Source organism: Pantherophis guttatus, chromosome 1 (genome assembly GCF_059756535.1).
Source record: "Pantherophis guttatus breed Tessera chromosome 1, ASM5975653v1, whole genome shotgun sequence".
NCBI lineage: Eukaryota > Metazoa > Chordata > Lepidosauria > Squamata > Colubridae > Pantherophis > Pantherophis guttatus.
This window is the reverse complement of record NC_142063.1, coordinates 114961464-114979164: the sequence shown is the minus strand read 5'-3', so window position 1 is coordinate 114979164 and position 17701 is coordinate 114961464. Positions and strand designations below refer to the sequence as shown.

The 17701-nt window shown below is 40.5% G+C and overlaps 1 protein-coding gene and 2 long non-coding RNA genes across 6 annotated transcripts; 2 read left to right on the top strand and 1 right to left on the bottom strand.

Annotated features, from left to right (window-relative positions):
* Window positions 1-372: 372 nt before the first annotated feature.
* On the top strand, window positions 373-8206 carry LOC117667119 (uncharacterized). The gene is made up of 3 exons (XR_004591971.3): window positions 373-589; window positions 5439-5564; window positions 8072-8206. It is a non-coding gene; the product is annotated as an uncharacterized LOC117667119 (long non-coding RNA).
* An 829-nt stretch (window positions 8207-9035) lies between these two features.
* Window positions 9036-15919, bottom strand: YPEL4 (yippee like 4). Of its 4 annotated transcripts, none has more exons than XM_034420322.3 (6): window positions 15466-15905; window positions 14714-14780; window positions 13498-13821; window positions 13182-13225; window positions 10728-10836; window positions 9036-10146 (listed from the first exon to the last, which is right to left on the bottom strand). In XM_034420322.3, exons 3-6 carry the CDS (start codon window positions 13636-13638, stop codon window positions 10057-10059), a joined length of 384 nt encoding a protein of 127 aa, XP_034276213.1. In that variant the 5' UTR covers window positions 13639-13821; window positions 14714-14780; window positions 15466-15905; the 3' UTR covers window positions 9036-10056. The 4 variants fall into 4 exon arrangements, with proteins under 4 accessions (XP_034276213.1, XP_034276212.1, XP_034276211.1 ...); XM_034420321.3 differs by lacking the exon at window positions 15466-15905 and adding an exon at window positions 14870-15168; XM_034420320.3 differs by lacking the exon at window positions 14714-14780 and having other exon boundaries at window positions 15466-15919.
* LOC117667120 (uncharacterized) lies at window positions 15177-17356 on the top strand. Its single transcript, XR_004591972.2, has 2 exons — window positions 15177-15278; window positions 17146-17356. It is a non-coding gene; the product is annotated as an uncharacterized LOC117667120 (long non-coding RNA).
* Window positions 17357-17701: the final 345 nt, after the last annotated feature.

Here is a 17701-nt window from a genome sequence, read left to right as displayed (position 1 = left end):
CCCGCTGCGTTTACATGCAAAGTCCTACTGCTGTGTCAGTGGTTTGCATTCAAAGAAAGGTTTCTGTGCAGAGGCGGTAATCCACAAGAAGAACAGGCTGGGGTCTTCGTGACTGTCACGGATCTTCTTCGCGCGTGCATTCGTTCCTACGGGAGCTTCTCCGTTCATTTACCGAAATACGAACGGGGAAAAAAAAAACCCGCCACAGAATAGAAGCAACGTCCGTAGCAAAACCCCGGGGGTGGGGGGGCAGTTCGGTAGGGAGGCACTAAAGTCGGGGGGGGAGGGGGGGAGGAGGAGAGGAGTGGTCGAGAGGAGCCCTGCGTCCAATGAGAAGGCGAAGGGTTAACGGGCAGCCAATCTGAGCCGCGCGCAGCGGATCCCGCAGGCTCCATTCAAGAATCTCAAGTATTCAAGATGGACGGAGCGGAATGCGGAGAGAGAGAGCGAGAGAGAGAGAGAGACGCGGGAGCTGTTTAGTGCCCGCCACTTTCTTGCCCGGGCAAAGCGGGGGGAAAAACGCCAAAGTTTTAACCTCCACCGCGGGGCCATGCGAGAGACGAGGAGAAGCCAGAGAGCTGCCGAAAGGGTAAAGATGGCCTCGCTCCCGGGCACAAAGGGGTTGTCCCTTCCAAGCACAGGCAAAGGCGCTTCGCCCGATCCTGCTTCCCTTTCACAAACGTGTTGCAAGCGCAGGTTTGATCCAGAGAGCTTACATTTTTTGTTCGGTCTAAGGAGAGAGAGAGAGAGAGAGAGAGAAGGCGGGAGAAGGCTGCTGGAGATCCGGGGAGGGGGCGACCGGCTGGGCGCTTCGGATACCGGTCAGCCCCATGGACGACGCCCTGAATTAGAAGAGGTGTGAGGAATGGCCGAAAATACGGAGAAGGGCTTTTCCCACCCTTCTCCAACGCTTCCTGCCTTTGGTTATAACTGGGAGAAGGGATGAGTGCCCCTGATTATTCTCTGTCCCGGTGTGGCCTAACTCGGGTAGTGGTCCTAGCCTAGCCCTAGAATCAAAGCATGGTGAGAGCAGGCTTCCTTCTCTGGGTCTCTTCAGGCTCTCTCTCCTAATAGTATTTCCAGATCTTCTTTTGGTGATGTTCAAAGCATTTTACTTTCAGTGCTTAGCAGCCCCCCATACAGTGTACTAAATTGCTGGGTTTGCTTAAGTGTGGTTTAACTGGGCAAATCACATTTGACTGAATTCACATGTAACAATACAATGGTTTACAGACCGTAGTGGCCAGCTTCACACAATAGAGTGAGCCCAAACCAGTGGTGGGATTCAAGTAATTTAACAACCGGTTCTCTGCCCCAATGATTTCTTCCAACAACCAGTTTGCCAAACTGCTCAGAAAGTTAACAACCGGTTCTCCCGAAGAGGTGCGAACTGGCTGAATCCCACCACTGGCCCAAACCATTGCTGTGGTTTAGAACACGGGTGATTCTGGATAATAGTTTATGCTCACGGATGAATGTTAACGCAAGGTAGGAAATGGGAGAGCTTCCAAGCTTTATTATTCATTGCGGATGGGGAGGGTTTGTTGTGCAGGGTCAAGGAATTGAGCCCTATTCAGTAGAGTCCAACATTCTAACCTGTATGCCTTCCATGTGTGCGCTTGTGCATTCTTGGCACAGGAGATTCAAAAGATACTGGAATATACCTACACGTTATAGAAGGTGGGAAGACGTGCCCTCAAGCATCGTATTTTCCATACTCTCAATAAGTATACTGCTTCTCTGTCAAGATAACTGGAATTTCTGAATTATGTATGGGATGGAAGGACTAATGACAATACACAAATTTAAGAATGATCAAAGTTCCTTTGATAATTGATGATGTGCTATCAAGTTGTTTTTGCCTCCTAGTGACCACATAGATCTTCTCCATTATAATGTATTCCTAACCTGTTCTTTCAAGTGTTTCAATGTTGCACTTAACATGCCACCTTAACTAAGTCCAACCAACTTGTTGTTGGTTATCCTTTTTTTTTCTTTCCTTCCACTTTTTCCAGAGAATTGGGTATTTATGTAAATTGTAAAATGTCTAAAGTTGGATAATTTGAGCCAGGTCATCTCTGCCTCAAATGAGAACTCTGGGTCGATTTGTTCAATGAATCATTGGCGTTTTTTTCTTGACTGTTCATGGTATTATCAAGAGTTTCCAATATCAAAGTTCAAAGGTGTCAACACTCTTCCTATCCTGCTTCTTTGAATTCCAGCTTCCATAGAATACAATGGCTTGCACAATTCTGAGTCCTCTAATAAACTTTTATGAATTACTACAAAAACATTAAACATTGGAATAATTATTGGAGGGCCCCATGTGAGCATACTTCTGCCTGCCTAGAGTGTAATACTGTATAGAGAAATAATACCGTATTAAATTAAAGTGTGAAGGTTTTACAGGATTTCTGCAAGTTTTCAGTATTCTGAAAAGGAAATTTCTCTGCAGCACTTTTCAGTGAGTACCTGCAAAATTCTATAGCTCCCAAAGGCTATAAAACTTTACCAACCAAGCAACTTTCTTTACTTTAGATAATTTAACCTGCTGGAAATCCCAATCTTTGAAAAAAAAAAAGTGTTTCTTATGATGGTATCATTGCATCAGAGACAAAATATTCCTGTTTAAGGAATAATATGTACATTTGTTAGTCATTTTTCTGTCTGGAGATTATTAGCCATGTCCACCTGATGAAATGCTGAGTTTTCTGCAATTTATCATATAGCTAGACTAGAGCATCTACCCACAGAAAGACAATTTCAGGATGTATAAACAAAAAAAAAAAGGCGGTCTATGTTCATTTTTAGAAAAAATAAGAATATTAACCCTAGTCTAAGTGACTTATCTTGCATGAAATGAGACAAAATACAATCACTGTGACACATTACTGTTTTCAAAAATGATTTACAAGATTTATACTAGTGGCTAAATCACATTGGACTAGACAGCGCCCAATCATTTGCAATGCAAATTCAATTTAAACGTAATAGAGTTTTCACTAAAGAGTTTTCAATTTAAACAAAGGGAAATAACTATAATTTGCAGAAATTAAAATAAAAAATGTTTCAATTTGCTAAATATTTAGCAGATACTAAAGAAATCTAAACTAAGATTATACACCTTTTGAAATGGGCTTAGTTAATATTCAAAATATAAAACAGTGTATCTTCATAATTAGGCATTGTGATGAGACACTTCCACACAGGCAAACCTAGGCTGTATGAAAAAAAAAAGGGTTGCCAGTCAACTGAAAAAATAAAGTTATATTTCTTTTTGTCTGCCCATCCAGAATAGTAGCTAAGAAATTAAAAAGTTAAGGCATTTTTCCTTCTCTGGCTTATTTCAGCTGTGAGTTATTAGGTTGGTAAATATGTACTCCCACAGTGTAATGCATGAATTAATTGAATCGTTGAGGTGGCAAGGGCTATTTAGGCCATTAAGACCACCCCCTGTTCATTGTAGCGATACAAATTAAAATATCCCAGATTCATTACTGTTGAGCCTTTGCTTGAACACTTCCTGTGAAGGGAGAGCTAAACATCTCTCGGGATAATTTATTTCACTGCTGAATTGCTCTTTCTGTTAGAAAGTTTTTCAGCTAATTATTATTGCAAGGTCAAGGATGTATATAACCCAATGTAATTTGTTTTGTGGGAAAATTAAGTCTGCAGTCTCTGTTTGAGGGAAATTAAATGGTAACTGTGGGATATCCAAAAATATCACAAGATTAGAAATGTTAGTGGCTCTTTAGAGATCTCATAACAAATTGCTATCCCTTTGCTAAATAAACAATGTTTATTTATATGGAAATATAACACTGTATCAATGTTTGACTTGAATGCTTAAAATATCGTAAGGAGCTACAGATGTTGAAAGCCAGTATTGATCCCTTACTTCCCATCATAAGGCAGCTATATGTAGAGAACAGCTGTTGATCCACATGCTTAAGCCCAAGTGGGACCACTTAAGTGTGAGAAGAGAATTAGAACATTCTGTACATGCTAGAGGAGAGGATCCACAACTTGCCTCTGAATAGTTAGGTATCAAATGAAGTCTAAAAACATACTACTTCTACTTAGTTTGTATATTTAGCTTCATGTTCTAAACTATGTACAGATATTTGTTTCCAAGGCATGAATAACTAACTACTTGTTTCTGAACACCAATAAAAGACACTCTTTCAGTTTTTACACTTATTCCTCACATTAATTTTTTAACATGGAAAAATCATTGTGAAATAGGATTTTTGTACCCAGTTTTAGCATCTATCTGGTCTATGCTTTATATATGTTTTAATTGATTTGTACATTTTTCCCCCTCAATCCATGCAGCATTCTACCAGTATATGATAAATCTGGACCAAAATTGTTTTTGTGTGAAACATAATAGTTATATAATTCCACAAAGTAACTACAACGATGTGATGTCCTCATGTATGTAATTTCATGGAATGATACTAGAAGACTTAGTTTGAGCTGCTCTAAGCAGTCATATGTGTTAATTTTAAGCAAAGGTTGATGGAATGTGTTTATAATTCCAGTGGTTTTGAATAATTTACCACATGCACAACATGAAATGAGTGAATATGGTATTGACTTCTTCATAGAGGGGGATATATTCATTGTTCAGAAAACAGCTACTCTATACATAGTGTATACTTTTTGCCTTTTTCTTAATTGTTCATGAATAATATCCTTGCTATTAATAGCATTAGTTTTGCAGAGCAGATCAGAAATATGGTTTTTGAAATGCTTTGCACTAAATAAAATATTTTTACTTGTAGTTGGGAGTTTCATTCTCTTTTATTCTTTGTCTGCCCTCCTTTCATTATTGATCTGAAACCAAGAAATGCTATGCTTATTTTTTTTCTGACTTTTTCCACCTCTCCTATTATAAAAACCACACATCTGAAATTAGTAAAAACTTATTCAAGTTGAGTTGATTTCTCTTTTCTCTACTTAGATCAATCAGAATTTCGTACTTAAATCTACATGCTGTTCTTTTATAATTTTTAATAATCTCCAGGAATTTATGGCTTGTTTCTGCCTCACTGTTCTTATCAATTTGCAATTTTAACTGTTCTTTTAGTATAAATATATTGAATGAATACTCCATTAACATAACTATTTCCAAAAGGTATTTTTATCAACAATGTATTAAATGGCATGGAACTGTTTAGGAAAAACAACAATCCAGTGAACTCTGTTTATGTCTTGATTAGCTCTTTGCAGTAATTTCTAATCAATGCATTTGCAACTGAAAGCTGGTTCCAGCAATGAAACAAAATATATTTTTATATGTATAATACAGGAAATACAGTTTTCCACCTTTCCAAAAATGATGTAGAACAGAATAGAAAAGATTTTAAATGGTTTTACAGTCTCTCACTTCTTGTCTAAATCTGATAGCTGTTTTTGTTCTCCCTTTGCTCTAGAAACTTGTTATTTCCCAAATTCTATTTCCTTCATATCTGGTGATAAGGTTCAACATCATTGATAAGGTGAACGACCTGTCAATGAAAAACAAGGACATCCTGTTGCATCAGTTCCCCAAACATTAGGTATAAACAATCTATTTTCCCTTCTGTTGTGCTGTTCCTTCCAGCTAAACTACTATGCAGCTGGAAGCAATTTTCAGGTAGCACTTTCTTTGGTTAAATAATGCAATTATTCTCTCAGCTACTTATTAGAGATCATTTGGCAAAACAATTTGATAAGATGTAATCTTGGAGAAGGGAATTCTGAGTTAGTTTTTCTACTGGTTATTTACATGAATCAAAGTCCAAGGCCTTGTTACATGACAGAGTGTGGCTTTTTGTGAAGGTAGTGCTATGACAGATTCCTAGCTTTAGCTGATTCTGACCATTGCTTTGGAATATCAACCCTCCCCCATGTTTTTTTCCAACTCGAGTATCTGTTACTCAATATTTCAGTACTACTTGCAATAAAAACTCTGAATGTTAAAATTATTCCAATGGTAATACTGCATATTGTTATCTTCTCCTATGGTGATTCAGATGCATATTATAGATGTCATACATATACAATGGCTGTTGTGTTGGAATTTATGTCTTTGCTTGGTGAAATTAATAGAGAAATGCAACATATGTGGTCTTAGGTCAACACAAATGACTATATATATATATTTACTTCTTCGTAGGATTTATGTGTGTTTTTCCTCTAGCCAGGTTTTCCTACGTAACCAAGGTTTGTCTGCAGCCCTAGTTCAGTAGAATCACATCCACTCGATTCTGGGCTTTTTTTTCTTTCTGGCAGCCAGCCAGTCTCTCACCTGGCACCAGAACTTGCTGGCTGCCAGAAAGAAAAAAAGCCCAGAATCGAGTGGATGTGATTCTACTGAGCTAGGGCTGCAGACAAACCTTGGTTACGTAGGAATACACACACACACACACACACACACACACACACACACACACACACACACACACACACGATTCCCTTTCTTTATCTAGTCTTTCCCAGGTGAAAAATGCCAATATGCGGAGATTCCTGTGAAATAGGCATAGAACAAAGTAGCTAGTTTGAACCCTAACATGTAGGCCTGATGTTCCCACCTGAGAAAACAAAATTGCATGCATCATGTCATGACATAGATGACAGAAATTATATATTTGTGAAATACGTTATTTACATAATGATGTAGGAAATGACCAGGCTGAGCCTGAGGGAGGGGTCAAGAGCATCAGTCTGGAGTCCCTTCGCACCCACAAGTGATCTAATGATCCAACCCACCTTGAATTTCATTGAACCTTTTCGCCAATTTGACTAACCATTAGTAGTTCAGATTCTTGTAGAGAGGGTTAGCATGCAATAAACCTGTATTCATTTGAATCACCTTGGCTCATGATTTCCTGTGCTTGATAATGATATCATGAATGATCCAATGTCCTTTGTGCCCACCCCCTCCCATGAGTGTCCATAGCTACAATAGCTTAGAATTGAGAAATAGGCTTAGTTCTAGGCATTTTCTTTGCTCTTTTCCTGTTTTTCAACTATATGATGGAAATGGGTTGGTTTTGGTCCTTCACATTTGAATACAGGAGATGTGAAGTAGAGGCAAAACTTGTGTGTAAAAAAAGATTATATCCAGAAAAAATATAAATTAAGTATATTCATTAATCTGAAGTTGGTAATTTGGGACTCAGTAGTAGTCTAGATGAGATAAAGGATAAATCAACTGTAATTTAAATCAACTGTGATTGTCTTAAGATTTATTATAAATAAATCTTGAGGACCCAGTTTGTGGGGACCCAGTTTGTGGGGGCAATAAGCTGACTTTGTATAAATATAAAAGTATGAAGGCTATTGCTTAACACGTAAGCAGCCCTGAGTCTCCGGAGAAGGGCGGAATATAAAAGGGTTTAGTTTTATCATGTATAGAGCCAAATTATTCAATAAGGTGACTGTTAGAATTTCAGATAAGAAAAATTCTAGAGGGACACAAAGAGCACACACAGAAAAATGTAATGACAAGTAGAATCTACTGGTAGCTTTCTTGATCCAGTGGTTTTGATTAGCATAAGATTGCACAATCTTTAATAGTAAGTCACATATTGCCTTTGAGAGGTTGAAGGTCTCACATTATTAAGTGGTCAGAGCCATAAAAAGCAGCCGGAGCTGCTCAACAACTAAATTTGTTTGAATTAAAATTAAACATCTGATTGTATTAACATAGCCCTCTATTATCATATTGCAAATTCAAATTTAGTGGCAATTGTTGAAGAATTCTGGAGGGTGCAGTCAAAAATTTTGGGGGAGGCCATATGTGATTTTGAAGATTCAGGCTTTGTGCCTCTCATTTGTCTGGTAATGCAGCTGAGAAACTGCTTATTTTATAACTGATGCTTTTTCTTTGAATGTAGGCTTATACTATGAATTCTAAATATTTTTTAAAACCTTGTAAAGAGAACTGGTTATTTTGTGTAATGCTGTCCCAAGGCAGAGTTAACTCCTACACTGCTTTAGGATTGCAACTGTGTTGTTATAAGAAAGGAGAATTGATGGTAGATGCAAGTTATTTTCCTTTATTTTACCCTCCCCTTTCTAGGTCGAACTCCTGAACAGTCTTCTTGAAACTCCTGCTGAATGAAGACTAAAGAGAATGGTTTGATTAATATGTACCATGCAGCAGCCCAGTATTCTATAGAAACTCGTACTAAAGAAAGTGCATTGATAAAATAAATCACAGCTCTTGTGTGCTCCTTTTCACCCTTCAGTGAGATTATGAGAAGGTAACTCTCTTGTTCCTGTGGATAAAGCAAAGGGCCTTCGGATGCACTGGGCACGGCCCCTGCCCGAGGCTCTTTTCACATTGTGCTACTGAGCCCGACCAAGCAGTGCAATGTAAAAAGGGCATTGGGTTGGTGGCCACAGCAGCATGAATTCTTTATACTTCCATTGATGGTAAAGATGAAAGGCCAGGCATGGAGACTTGTTACACGAGGCATAATGGAGAAAAAAAAATCCCCATTTTGTCCTGCTAGATAAGTGGTTTCTATGACGAGAGCTATCTCTTCACTCCTTTCAGAGGAGTTTTCAATTTCAGTTGCTGGGTTTGGATAAATTGGATACCAACATGATTTGGTATTCAAGCAGCAGCTGAAATATTGGTCATTTTTCTGTTGTCTGTTTTGAGATAATATGGCAACCTACCATTGAATGTTGATTGCTCACATATATTGGGTATGCTTTGTGCTCTAGAAGATGGCTAAAGATTATGGAACAGGAAATCACTCTATTCATAAAACAAGATCCAGGCATAATCTGAGCCGATTTGCAGATTATGATAATTTTGAATGTGCAGTTTTGTCTGAGGGGATAAACATACTGGTTTGGGTTTTTTGGATGATTTGGTATGAAGATTTCAAATTTATGCAGTCAGGTAATACTTCTGGATTCGTGCCTGTTGAAAACTTTAACCATCAGAAAGCTAATTTCCCGTCAACAGAACTTCTGGCTTGGTACTAAACCTGCAAAGGAAGCATGATGACAGAAGCTATTGATAGTATGGATTGCTTGTTTTAAAATATAAAACAATTTTATTATACAAAAAAATTCCTGCGCTGGTGACAGTGCTAAAGTGTTGTTTCTCCCCACCCCCCACTGCCCCACTCTTCATGTATGGTAAGGGAGTTGAGGGAGGGAGCATAGTGCTCAGGGATTACAAGCACATGGTGGTTCACACCTAAATTAATGGACTCCATAGAATAAACCTGGGGAAAATACCATTGCAGTGTCTGGGAAAGGGACCAATAACTGCCATTTGGAGAGACTGTTCCTCTGTCCCCTACTTCAGGATATCTTTTATCTCCCCATGTAATCTACGCCATCCAACCTTCAGTGCCCAATATCAGTAGGCTGATGTACAACTCTTAATTTCTCCTTAGAAAGGAGAAGAACAAGAAGCTGCTTTATAATGCACAGAATCACTGCTCTATCCAGCTCAATTCTGTCAACATTATCTGTCCACAGTTATCTAGGGCCATGCCAGTAGTTGAAGTTCTGTCACAGCCCTTCTTTATTTAAGCTAGAGATACAGGAGATGATCTCTTCAGCTTTTATGCGTCAAAGTGATCTGTTGACCCTCCCCCAAAGCATACCTTATGTCGCATTGCATTAAGTATTTTGGTTCTTTTTCTTACACAATGGACTGCAAAGTTCACACCTGATTCCAGATTCTCGGTTCTGGCTGCCACAGTGTTATGCTGACAAGTGCTAATAGGATGTAACATAACCTACACAGGCCAAGGAAAACCAATCCGAAACCTCCCACATTAGTCTCCCACTCTCTACCACCTGCATGTTTCCTCTTCTGCTCTAAGGGACAGGTAGAGTCCTCCAAACAGTGAGTCCAGCATTTCAGAAAGAGGCTTTGGGAGAAAGATCCTGGAAGCTCCATTCCCCTGGATGATGCTGTGCAGGAGATTGATGGAAGGGTAGCTGGGCTGGTTGTGCTGGGGTGCCACTTGTGGCAATGGGGTTACGAAAGGGCACGGCATGCTACGCAGGAGGGTATGACCCCAGACTTCCTTCTCAGTCCCAGCCATTGTCCTTCACCATATGTGACATCTCAATGATGTACTTCCCTTCTTTGTACTTCTGGCTGGTCTCGAAGGCTTGTTCCTGGCAAAGAAGGAAACAGGAGATACAAACCCAGCACTAAAAACTGATGTTACCTACTTGGGTAATGAAAGGTCTGCAAACAAACACCAAGCTTAACATCAAGGATTCCACAGCTCAATCCCAGCTACAAATATTATCTATTAGACATGAACCTACCTACTTTAGACAATGCCTCTCCCTCTCTAAAACTACAACAAAAATATAACTTTGCTCTCATGAGATGAAATAGGTGAAAGATAGCAAAGCTCTAAGAATCTTATTTCCATTGAGACGGTATGACAAGCAGCAACTGGCATTTATACATTCAGAGCACCATGGTTTTGAGAGAGGTGATGCAAAAGCTAGAATATTTGCACTAGTCTTCCCAATTGGATAGGATCACAAGGATTGCTTTGATAGTGCTGTTTATGTTACCTAATTTGGGTATTGAAACATCTGCAAGAAAATAACCAAGTTCCAAGTACACCAAGGACCCCTCATTTCAATACCGAGCTACAAATATTCTCCTTTAAAGATTGCTTTCCTGAATCTCCCTGGCAACTTGATTGCTAGAATTACATTTCTGAAGGGAATTTACTCACATATTTCCATCCCAGTGTAGTCTTGCAGCTTTCACAAAATATATCAGCAACTGAATGGAGACCAGTGAGCAGAAGACGTTGCTCTGCTGGACCACAGCCCACATTAACCCTGTAATCAAATCAAAAGTCAACATCTCATTTTGTCTTTACCATGAATATGGCCCCAATTCTGTCCTGCCAATAGCTTGCAAAAAAACTAGGATGTGGAATATCCCTGTCCTATGATACCTGAAGTGATCATATAGGAGAAAGTTTTTTAAAACAAAACTACTTTTTTCAAGTAACTCTTATGAATGTATATTAGTTGGACTATGATTTACTTACTTAGCTATAATAGTTTAGTAGTTTCAGATGACAATGCAATGAATAGATTTTTACAATGTGGGCATTTTACAATAATTATGTATTTACACTTTACAGTATAAATAAAAAATAAAACATTTTGCCAGGAAATCTGAAAACCCAACACAAGAAATAGAAAATGGATTCTAAATTTAATCTCAGAGCGGCCTCCAGTGGTAAAAAGAAGGGTCTACATGCAGTATGTTGTGCTCAGAATATTAAAAATTGGGCCACATCAATAGTACTCTATTGATTACAAGTGTCTAGGCAGAGACAACTTGGATAATTCTATTTAATCTACTGAAAAGGGAATGACTAATTTTGTGCAGTTCCATTTCTCATTTTCCTGACTTTTGTGAATTTGGCTAAAAACAAAAAATTCTACATGAAAATATTGCCCACATTTTCATGCATGCCTATTTAAATACTTCAAACTAATGGTTCAATTGTTTTAAATTAATACATATCAAGAAGGTAGTTAAATTCTCCTGTAAAATGGAGTCAGGACATTCTGGTAGAAAGAAAAAAGTTAGATATTGTTTAATTTGATTTTACAGTTATTGGGTTATACTGCATTATCCATCTCCCCTTCCTGAGGTGAAAGGTACCATAATTTTATTTCTAACTACTGTTATGCAGAGCTATGTAATAAAGATAGAGGCTTTGCAGTGCAACTATTTGAAAATCAACCAGGAAGAAATAGTACTCTATTTAGATTTATTTCACATTATCACATTTGAAGGCAAAAGCAGATACGGATTATCACAGGAGCAATGTAACCATCACTTACTTACTAGTCAGCTCTTGAATAACTAATGGAGAAAACTCATCGGGACTGCCAAATAAGAATATATAGGTAGTTCATAATTTCCAACAGAGGTGGTCAAACAGATCTTTTGCTATAGTCAACCTCTATATTCCTTTCACTTCAAGAAGAGTGGTTATTTCTGGAGCCAAAGGAATCTGCTCCAGAACAATTTGCTTGGCTGGGATCACTATCCATGTCAGAGGTATGTTACATCTCTGACTCAGTCTCACTGAGTTGTAGTTGAGCTTTCTTCTGCTGAAGGCCAATTAGAAATAAAGAGAATGAAAATGATACATTTGTCAAAACCACCTGCATTGTAAGCTCTATTTGTATACATCAGGGTCTCCAAATTTGGCAACTGTTAAGATTTGTGGATTTCAATTCCCAGAATTCCTCAACCAGCCATGCTGGTAGGGAATTCTGGGAATTGGAAGTCCACAATTCTTAAAAATTGCCAAGTTTCAAGACCCCTAGTATACATTACAAAAATTGGTATTATAAATCAGGAGGCTGATCAGCAATTTTCAAATCTCTGTATAATGGAACTTTACTAATCATGTATCAACCTTTGTATATGAAATTGGAATTAATTTGATTCTTTTAAACCACAGAGAATGGACATTTGGGAGTTATACTTGAGGAAAAAGAACTCGTTAAGAAAGATAACACTTTCTAGGAACTGATTAATGCATAGATCAGAGGGAAAGGAGAGATGTCATCTCCAATAATTAGAATCAGGAGTAGATCATCCTTTAAAATGAAGAATGTATCTTCCTCTGGCTGGTGGAGCTAAGAGAAAATTCCAATGATAAGTGCAATAGGTTGGGTTCCATTTATAATGCCTAATAAATGCTATGATATTGGAGGTCCATTGCCAAGTTAAAGAATGGCAATAGTAAAATATCAAAAGCAAAAATAGGACACATTTCCCAATGTATTGCTCGGAAGCCTATTTATTGTGTGTTTTATTCCCTATTTCTATTTCACAATTCGGTCAAATTAGCCTTGGAGGCAGATGAGCTGCAAGTGTAAGACTGTTGTGATACAGAGGATATTGAGTGAGACATGGCAGATATATGTCATATGCAGGTTATTTGGATGAATACTAAATTATACATCTCACTCCAAAAGCTTTACTTTTATATATATCTATATATCTCCCAATACTTAAAATTCTCTTTTGCAAGAAAGCTATTTTCTTCCATTCCAAGGCAAAAACTACATGTTTGCCTGCTTCCACTTTGCATGCTCCTCACCTGTATCCCATTCCCACCAAATAAAACCAATTGCAGGAGGACACTCACACAGAATTGAAAAGATAGGCGCGACCATGACTTCCCTGGAAGGACTGTGGAAATAAAGTATAAAAGTTATGTCCTCTCCCTTATAAGATGATTGAATCCCCTTCCCAAGCCCAACCGCTCAGTAGGGATCCCAAGTTGTAAGAAAGATCAAGCTGTTCCTAGACAGACTGATATTGCTGGGGGATCCCAGGAGCTGCAGTTAGGTATCCCAGAACAGGCAGTGCTGTGAGGGAGCATAATGCCAGAATCTGGTTGGGCCATAGATAAATGATAGGTATAACTAAGCTTGTCATTGTGATCCTGAGAGCATACATACCTTGGAGATGAGCTCATCATGTTTGGCCAAGTGTGCCCTGCAGTGGACACAGCTGTAAGTCCGGTGGCACCGGGGCAGGTAACTGCGGAAAGTTTTGGTAGGGAGACAGGCGGCTGGTGGCACTGGCTCACAGCTGGGCATGACAGGCTGGAGAGCGATGCCTTGTCGAGGTGGGGGAGCTGGCGCTGTGCAGCCCCCACATAAGCGATCACAAGTGAAGCAGCGAAGCAGGTTGGCTAGAGCCGTTTTTCAAAAAAGTGAAGTTTGGGGGGGCTGCACTGCCAGGGCCCCCCCAGATGAGAACCAGACCGAAAGGGGAGACACCTAGTGAGAGAAAAGGGGAAAGAATAAGCAAAGGAGCAATGCAAACCTTGGACCATTGGAGGCTGGGAAATTAAAGGAAGGAATGGAGTTTGTCATGCATGTTCAAAACAAACAAAGTTGAGGGTGCACCAAACAAAACTGTTTCAAGTGATTTCAGCTGGTTGAATGGAGATCCTCAAGTCACATTATTGTACTACAAGCCAGGTTCATGATTTCTTTCAAGATGAAGAAAACTACAGAAGTTTAGATTTCATTTTTCCCTGGCCCAAGAACCTTATAGTAGATGCTCAACTGCATAATAATGATGAATTATTTCCCTGCCAACGAGTGTAGAAACAATACAGTATGCTTTTTTTACATACTTTCCAAACTTTTACAACTAAGTTTTTCTTAGGTAGGCGTGCTTAATACTGAAAATTTGAGCTGAACCAGATCCTTACCTGAATTAAAAGCATTACTCTTTTCATCTTAATCACGCAGCTGATTTAGAAAGAGTTTTTGTTTGTTTTGTCCTTTAACATAGTAACACTCATATACTGTCAGACATTATGTCAATAACCCAGTATCATCAGTATCGGTCATGATGTTGAGACGGACAGCCATATAATTTGAAGACGTTCTTGTCATACATAAAAATACGACCTGTCAAAAGCTATCAAGCTGTCGATAAGTAATATTTCATTATATTATTTCTAGCATGACAAGCCAGCAGTTTAATTACTGTAATGCACAGACCTCTTTCTTAAAGGTCTCCCGAGTAGCTGCTAGCAATAGTTAACGATAATGTTAACTATTTCCCCAACGCATTCCTACTTATTTAAACGTCCCCGTCCCCCCCGCATCATCCGTGCTTAAGAAAGTCCTCTTCCAGGGATTCAATAATACGGCTCACCATGCACGTTCATTCAAAGTCGCCTACTCCCCAGTTCTGACAGCTTCCACCCCCTCGAGCTCGCTCCCTGCCGGTAAGAAATAGGCATTACACCTCAGTAAGCTGACTTTCCGGGAGCCCCCTCCCCCTGCCCCAGGCTGCGTTTGTCCCCCTTACGATTCGCAAACCCTCGTTCCGTCCCGCAGCGAATCACACGTGGGAAGGGGTCGAGTCTGTCAGCGACTCCAGGTTCCTAACCGCTCGGCTTTCGATTAATGCAGTAAAACAACAACAACAACAACCTCGCTACGCCCGAGTGCAACTTGTATTGCGTCGCTTGTCATTCTCTCTCCCCCCCCACCCCAAATTCCCGTCCGCTTCCTCCTCTCTTAGAAGGGGGCGGGGGGGGAGAGAGAGAAAGAAAGAAAGAGAGGAGGGGGCGAGAAAATAAGTGAAAGTGGGAGGAGCCCAAAGACCGACCGCGTTAATCACCGCAGAGTCTGACTCACGTGGCTGCCTGCGCGGAAAGAAAATAAAGGCGGCGTGGGGAAGTTCCCCGCGGGACTCGCTCCTGGCGGGGATATCGGTGAGAGGATGGAAGGGCGGACCGGGTGGCGGCTTTTTTTTTTTTTTTGCTCCCCCCCCCGCCTTCCTCCCCCTCCCTCGGCTGCCTAGTGAAAGATGGCTCTTAGGCCAGGCTAAGGGACGGTCAGGCGCCGCGGGAAGGGAGGGAAAGTTTCGGCGGCGCCTGCTCTGCCCTCTCCGCTGCTCACCTTGAAACCTGCTTCCCGGAGGATTCTTCTCCGCCCCTGCTTGTTCCGGCTGTGGCTCCGCGCGGGGGTCGTAGCAAGGGGACAGCAGCAGCAGCAGCAGCTTCAGAGCAGCCCGAGGGCTGTTTTTGTGCACCGTCTGTAGCCGAATGTGGCGGTGTGTTGTGGAACCGCATCATAACATTGTGAGTCATCCATCCCTCCTCCTCTTCCTCCTCCTTCGGTCTCCCGCTACGTCAGAGCGGGGTCGGAGACACGGATCAAGGAAGAAGGGGACGAGCTGGAGTCACCCCGACAGAGAGGCTGAGGGGCAGAAGGAGCCCCGGCAGGGCACGCCGCACTCTGGGGCAGGAAGACGGCATGGGGTGTGGAGGGGGGGAAGGAAGCAGCTGAGAGAAGACGGGCGGACCGGAGCCCTGACTGGGAGAAAGGCGCGCAGGGATCGCTCTCCCTTCAGTGGCTGCCTGGGGCAAACTCTGACGCAGGGAGAGAGACGCTGCGTAAGGGTCACCGCCGGCTGGAAAGCTGCAATCTCGCTTTTCGAGGCGCTCTGTCCAGACCAGCCCCAGACCCCAACATGTCCAGTCCTTCGGGAAATGCTCCCGGGACTCTCGCTGCCTCCTTCTCCGGCGCATGTGATGCTCCAGCATGTGAAAGCCCGAAGCCCCAGAATTTGGTCCTCCTCGCCTTCCGATTCCTGCCAGCCTCGCCATTGCTCAACCCTCCCCTCACGTCCTCCAAACCGACATCCCCTCAGGGCTAGATCCGCGGGTTTATGATACCCCAAAGGAGAACATATTTTCAGATGTGGGCTTGAAGTTCAAAAGTAAATAATTGCTTGGTATATGATTTTGGCCTCATTAAATCGTGCAGGAGTTCAGGTGTTGATATCTGTAGGCACTGAATTGCAATCGTTTACTTTCTAAACAGCAGAAAGGAAAACTCGATCCCATTACAAAAATTAATAAACCTTCCTTCACTTAACAACAACTGTATACTAAAAAATCCCCAACCCAAGCCTGCCTCCGTGCAAACATGGACTAGTTACTGAGGCACAAAATACTAAACACAGCTATGCTTTTCCTTAGGAAATGCTATAACTGAGCAGCTCAGGTTGGCTTAAATATATGGAGGTTCTACGGTAGAATAGTACAGGGTCTTCCAAGATAGGTTTGGCAGTCGTGATTGTTTTAAGGGCTTCTACAATCAGCAAATCTATTTGCCATATGCAATTCTTGCATTGCTTGTCTTGAGAGGCTATCATTATGTCTGGCACTGAAAACCATGACAGCACATCTTGGAACCAATTACAATTTATTAGAAACCTTGATGGCCTCAGGCTGAAACTCATGTAAGTAAGCCTAGTTTTAAATTGCTATGTTAGATAATATTCTAGGATTACCCTATAATTCACTAAATTGCAGACAGATCAGTCTGTCCTAATTTTAAGATTGGAAGGAAATGTGCCTTTGGAACCTTTGCGGCACTTCTATTGGACTGTTATTGCATTTAGAATTTGACTAGTATGCATCATGCTACTTTCACCAGTACTAACTTCTAATTAGTAATTCACATTAAGAAAACAATGGAATAGTGGAAATTATTATTTTGGGAATACATTGTTATTACAATCACTAGCCCAATATTTGGATTCCCATTCCAAATTGGTTAATTTTTCTTCAGGGCCTTCATCAGTCATGCTGGGCATAGAAACATTTGGAAGCTGTTCAACTTTCCATCCTCCCTTCATGACAAGAACAACTATCTCTGACACTGGCAAGTGTATCAAAGATGACTTCATTTCTGCTGGATATAATAAGGCTATAACAAAGGAATGAGTGAGATGGCTCTATCTAAATTTGATGAATTTAACTAAATCTTTTGTATTATCTTATACTTTTGTTTCTTTGCTCCCAAACATTTTCTTTTTTTAACTCTACAACCTCTTTGGTGTATTTCAACTTAGCTTACAGTCAAAGCTGTCTTTCCCCTACTTCTCACAATGGCCGTCTACCCTATTGTCAGAGGTCATTAACAAAAGAAGTAAAACGAAAATAGAAATATCTTTATACATATGAGCGACTGCAACCATTCACTGACTCTAGTTTACAGTTCTGCTCACCACACTTAAAAACTAATGCAGAATTGGAAAAGGTGCAGACTAAGACAAGTACAATAATCTAGGAACAGTTTTCCTGAGGAGAGAGATTATATTTGGGGCTTTTCAATCTAAAATGAG

Coding starts and splice junctions, on each gene's coding strand:
- YPEL4 (XM_034420320.3), bottom strand. CDS start 13,638: ATGCCCAGCTGTGAGCCAGTGCCACCAGCCGCCTGTCTCCCTACCAAA. Junction 13,226..13,497: donor ATGATGAGCTCATCTCCAAG/GTATGTATGCTC, acceptor TTATTTCCACAG/TCCTTCCAGGGAAGTCATGG. Junction 10,837..13,181: donor GCCTATCTTTTCAATTCTGT/GTGAGTGTCCTC, acceptor ATTTGATTACAG/GGTTAATGTGGGCTGTGGTC.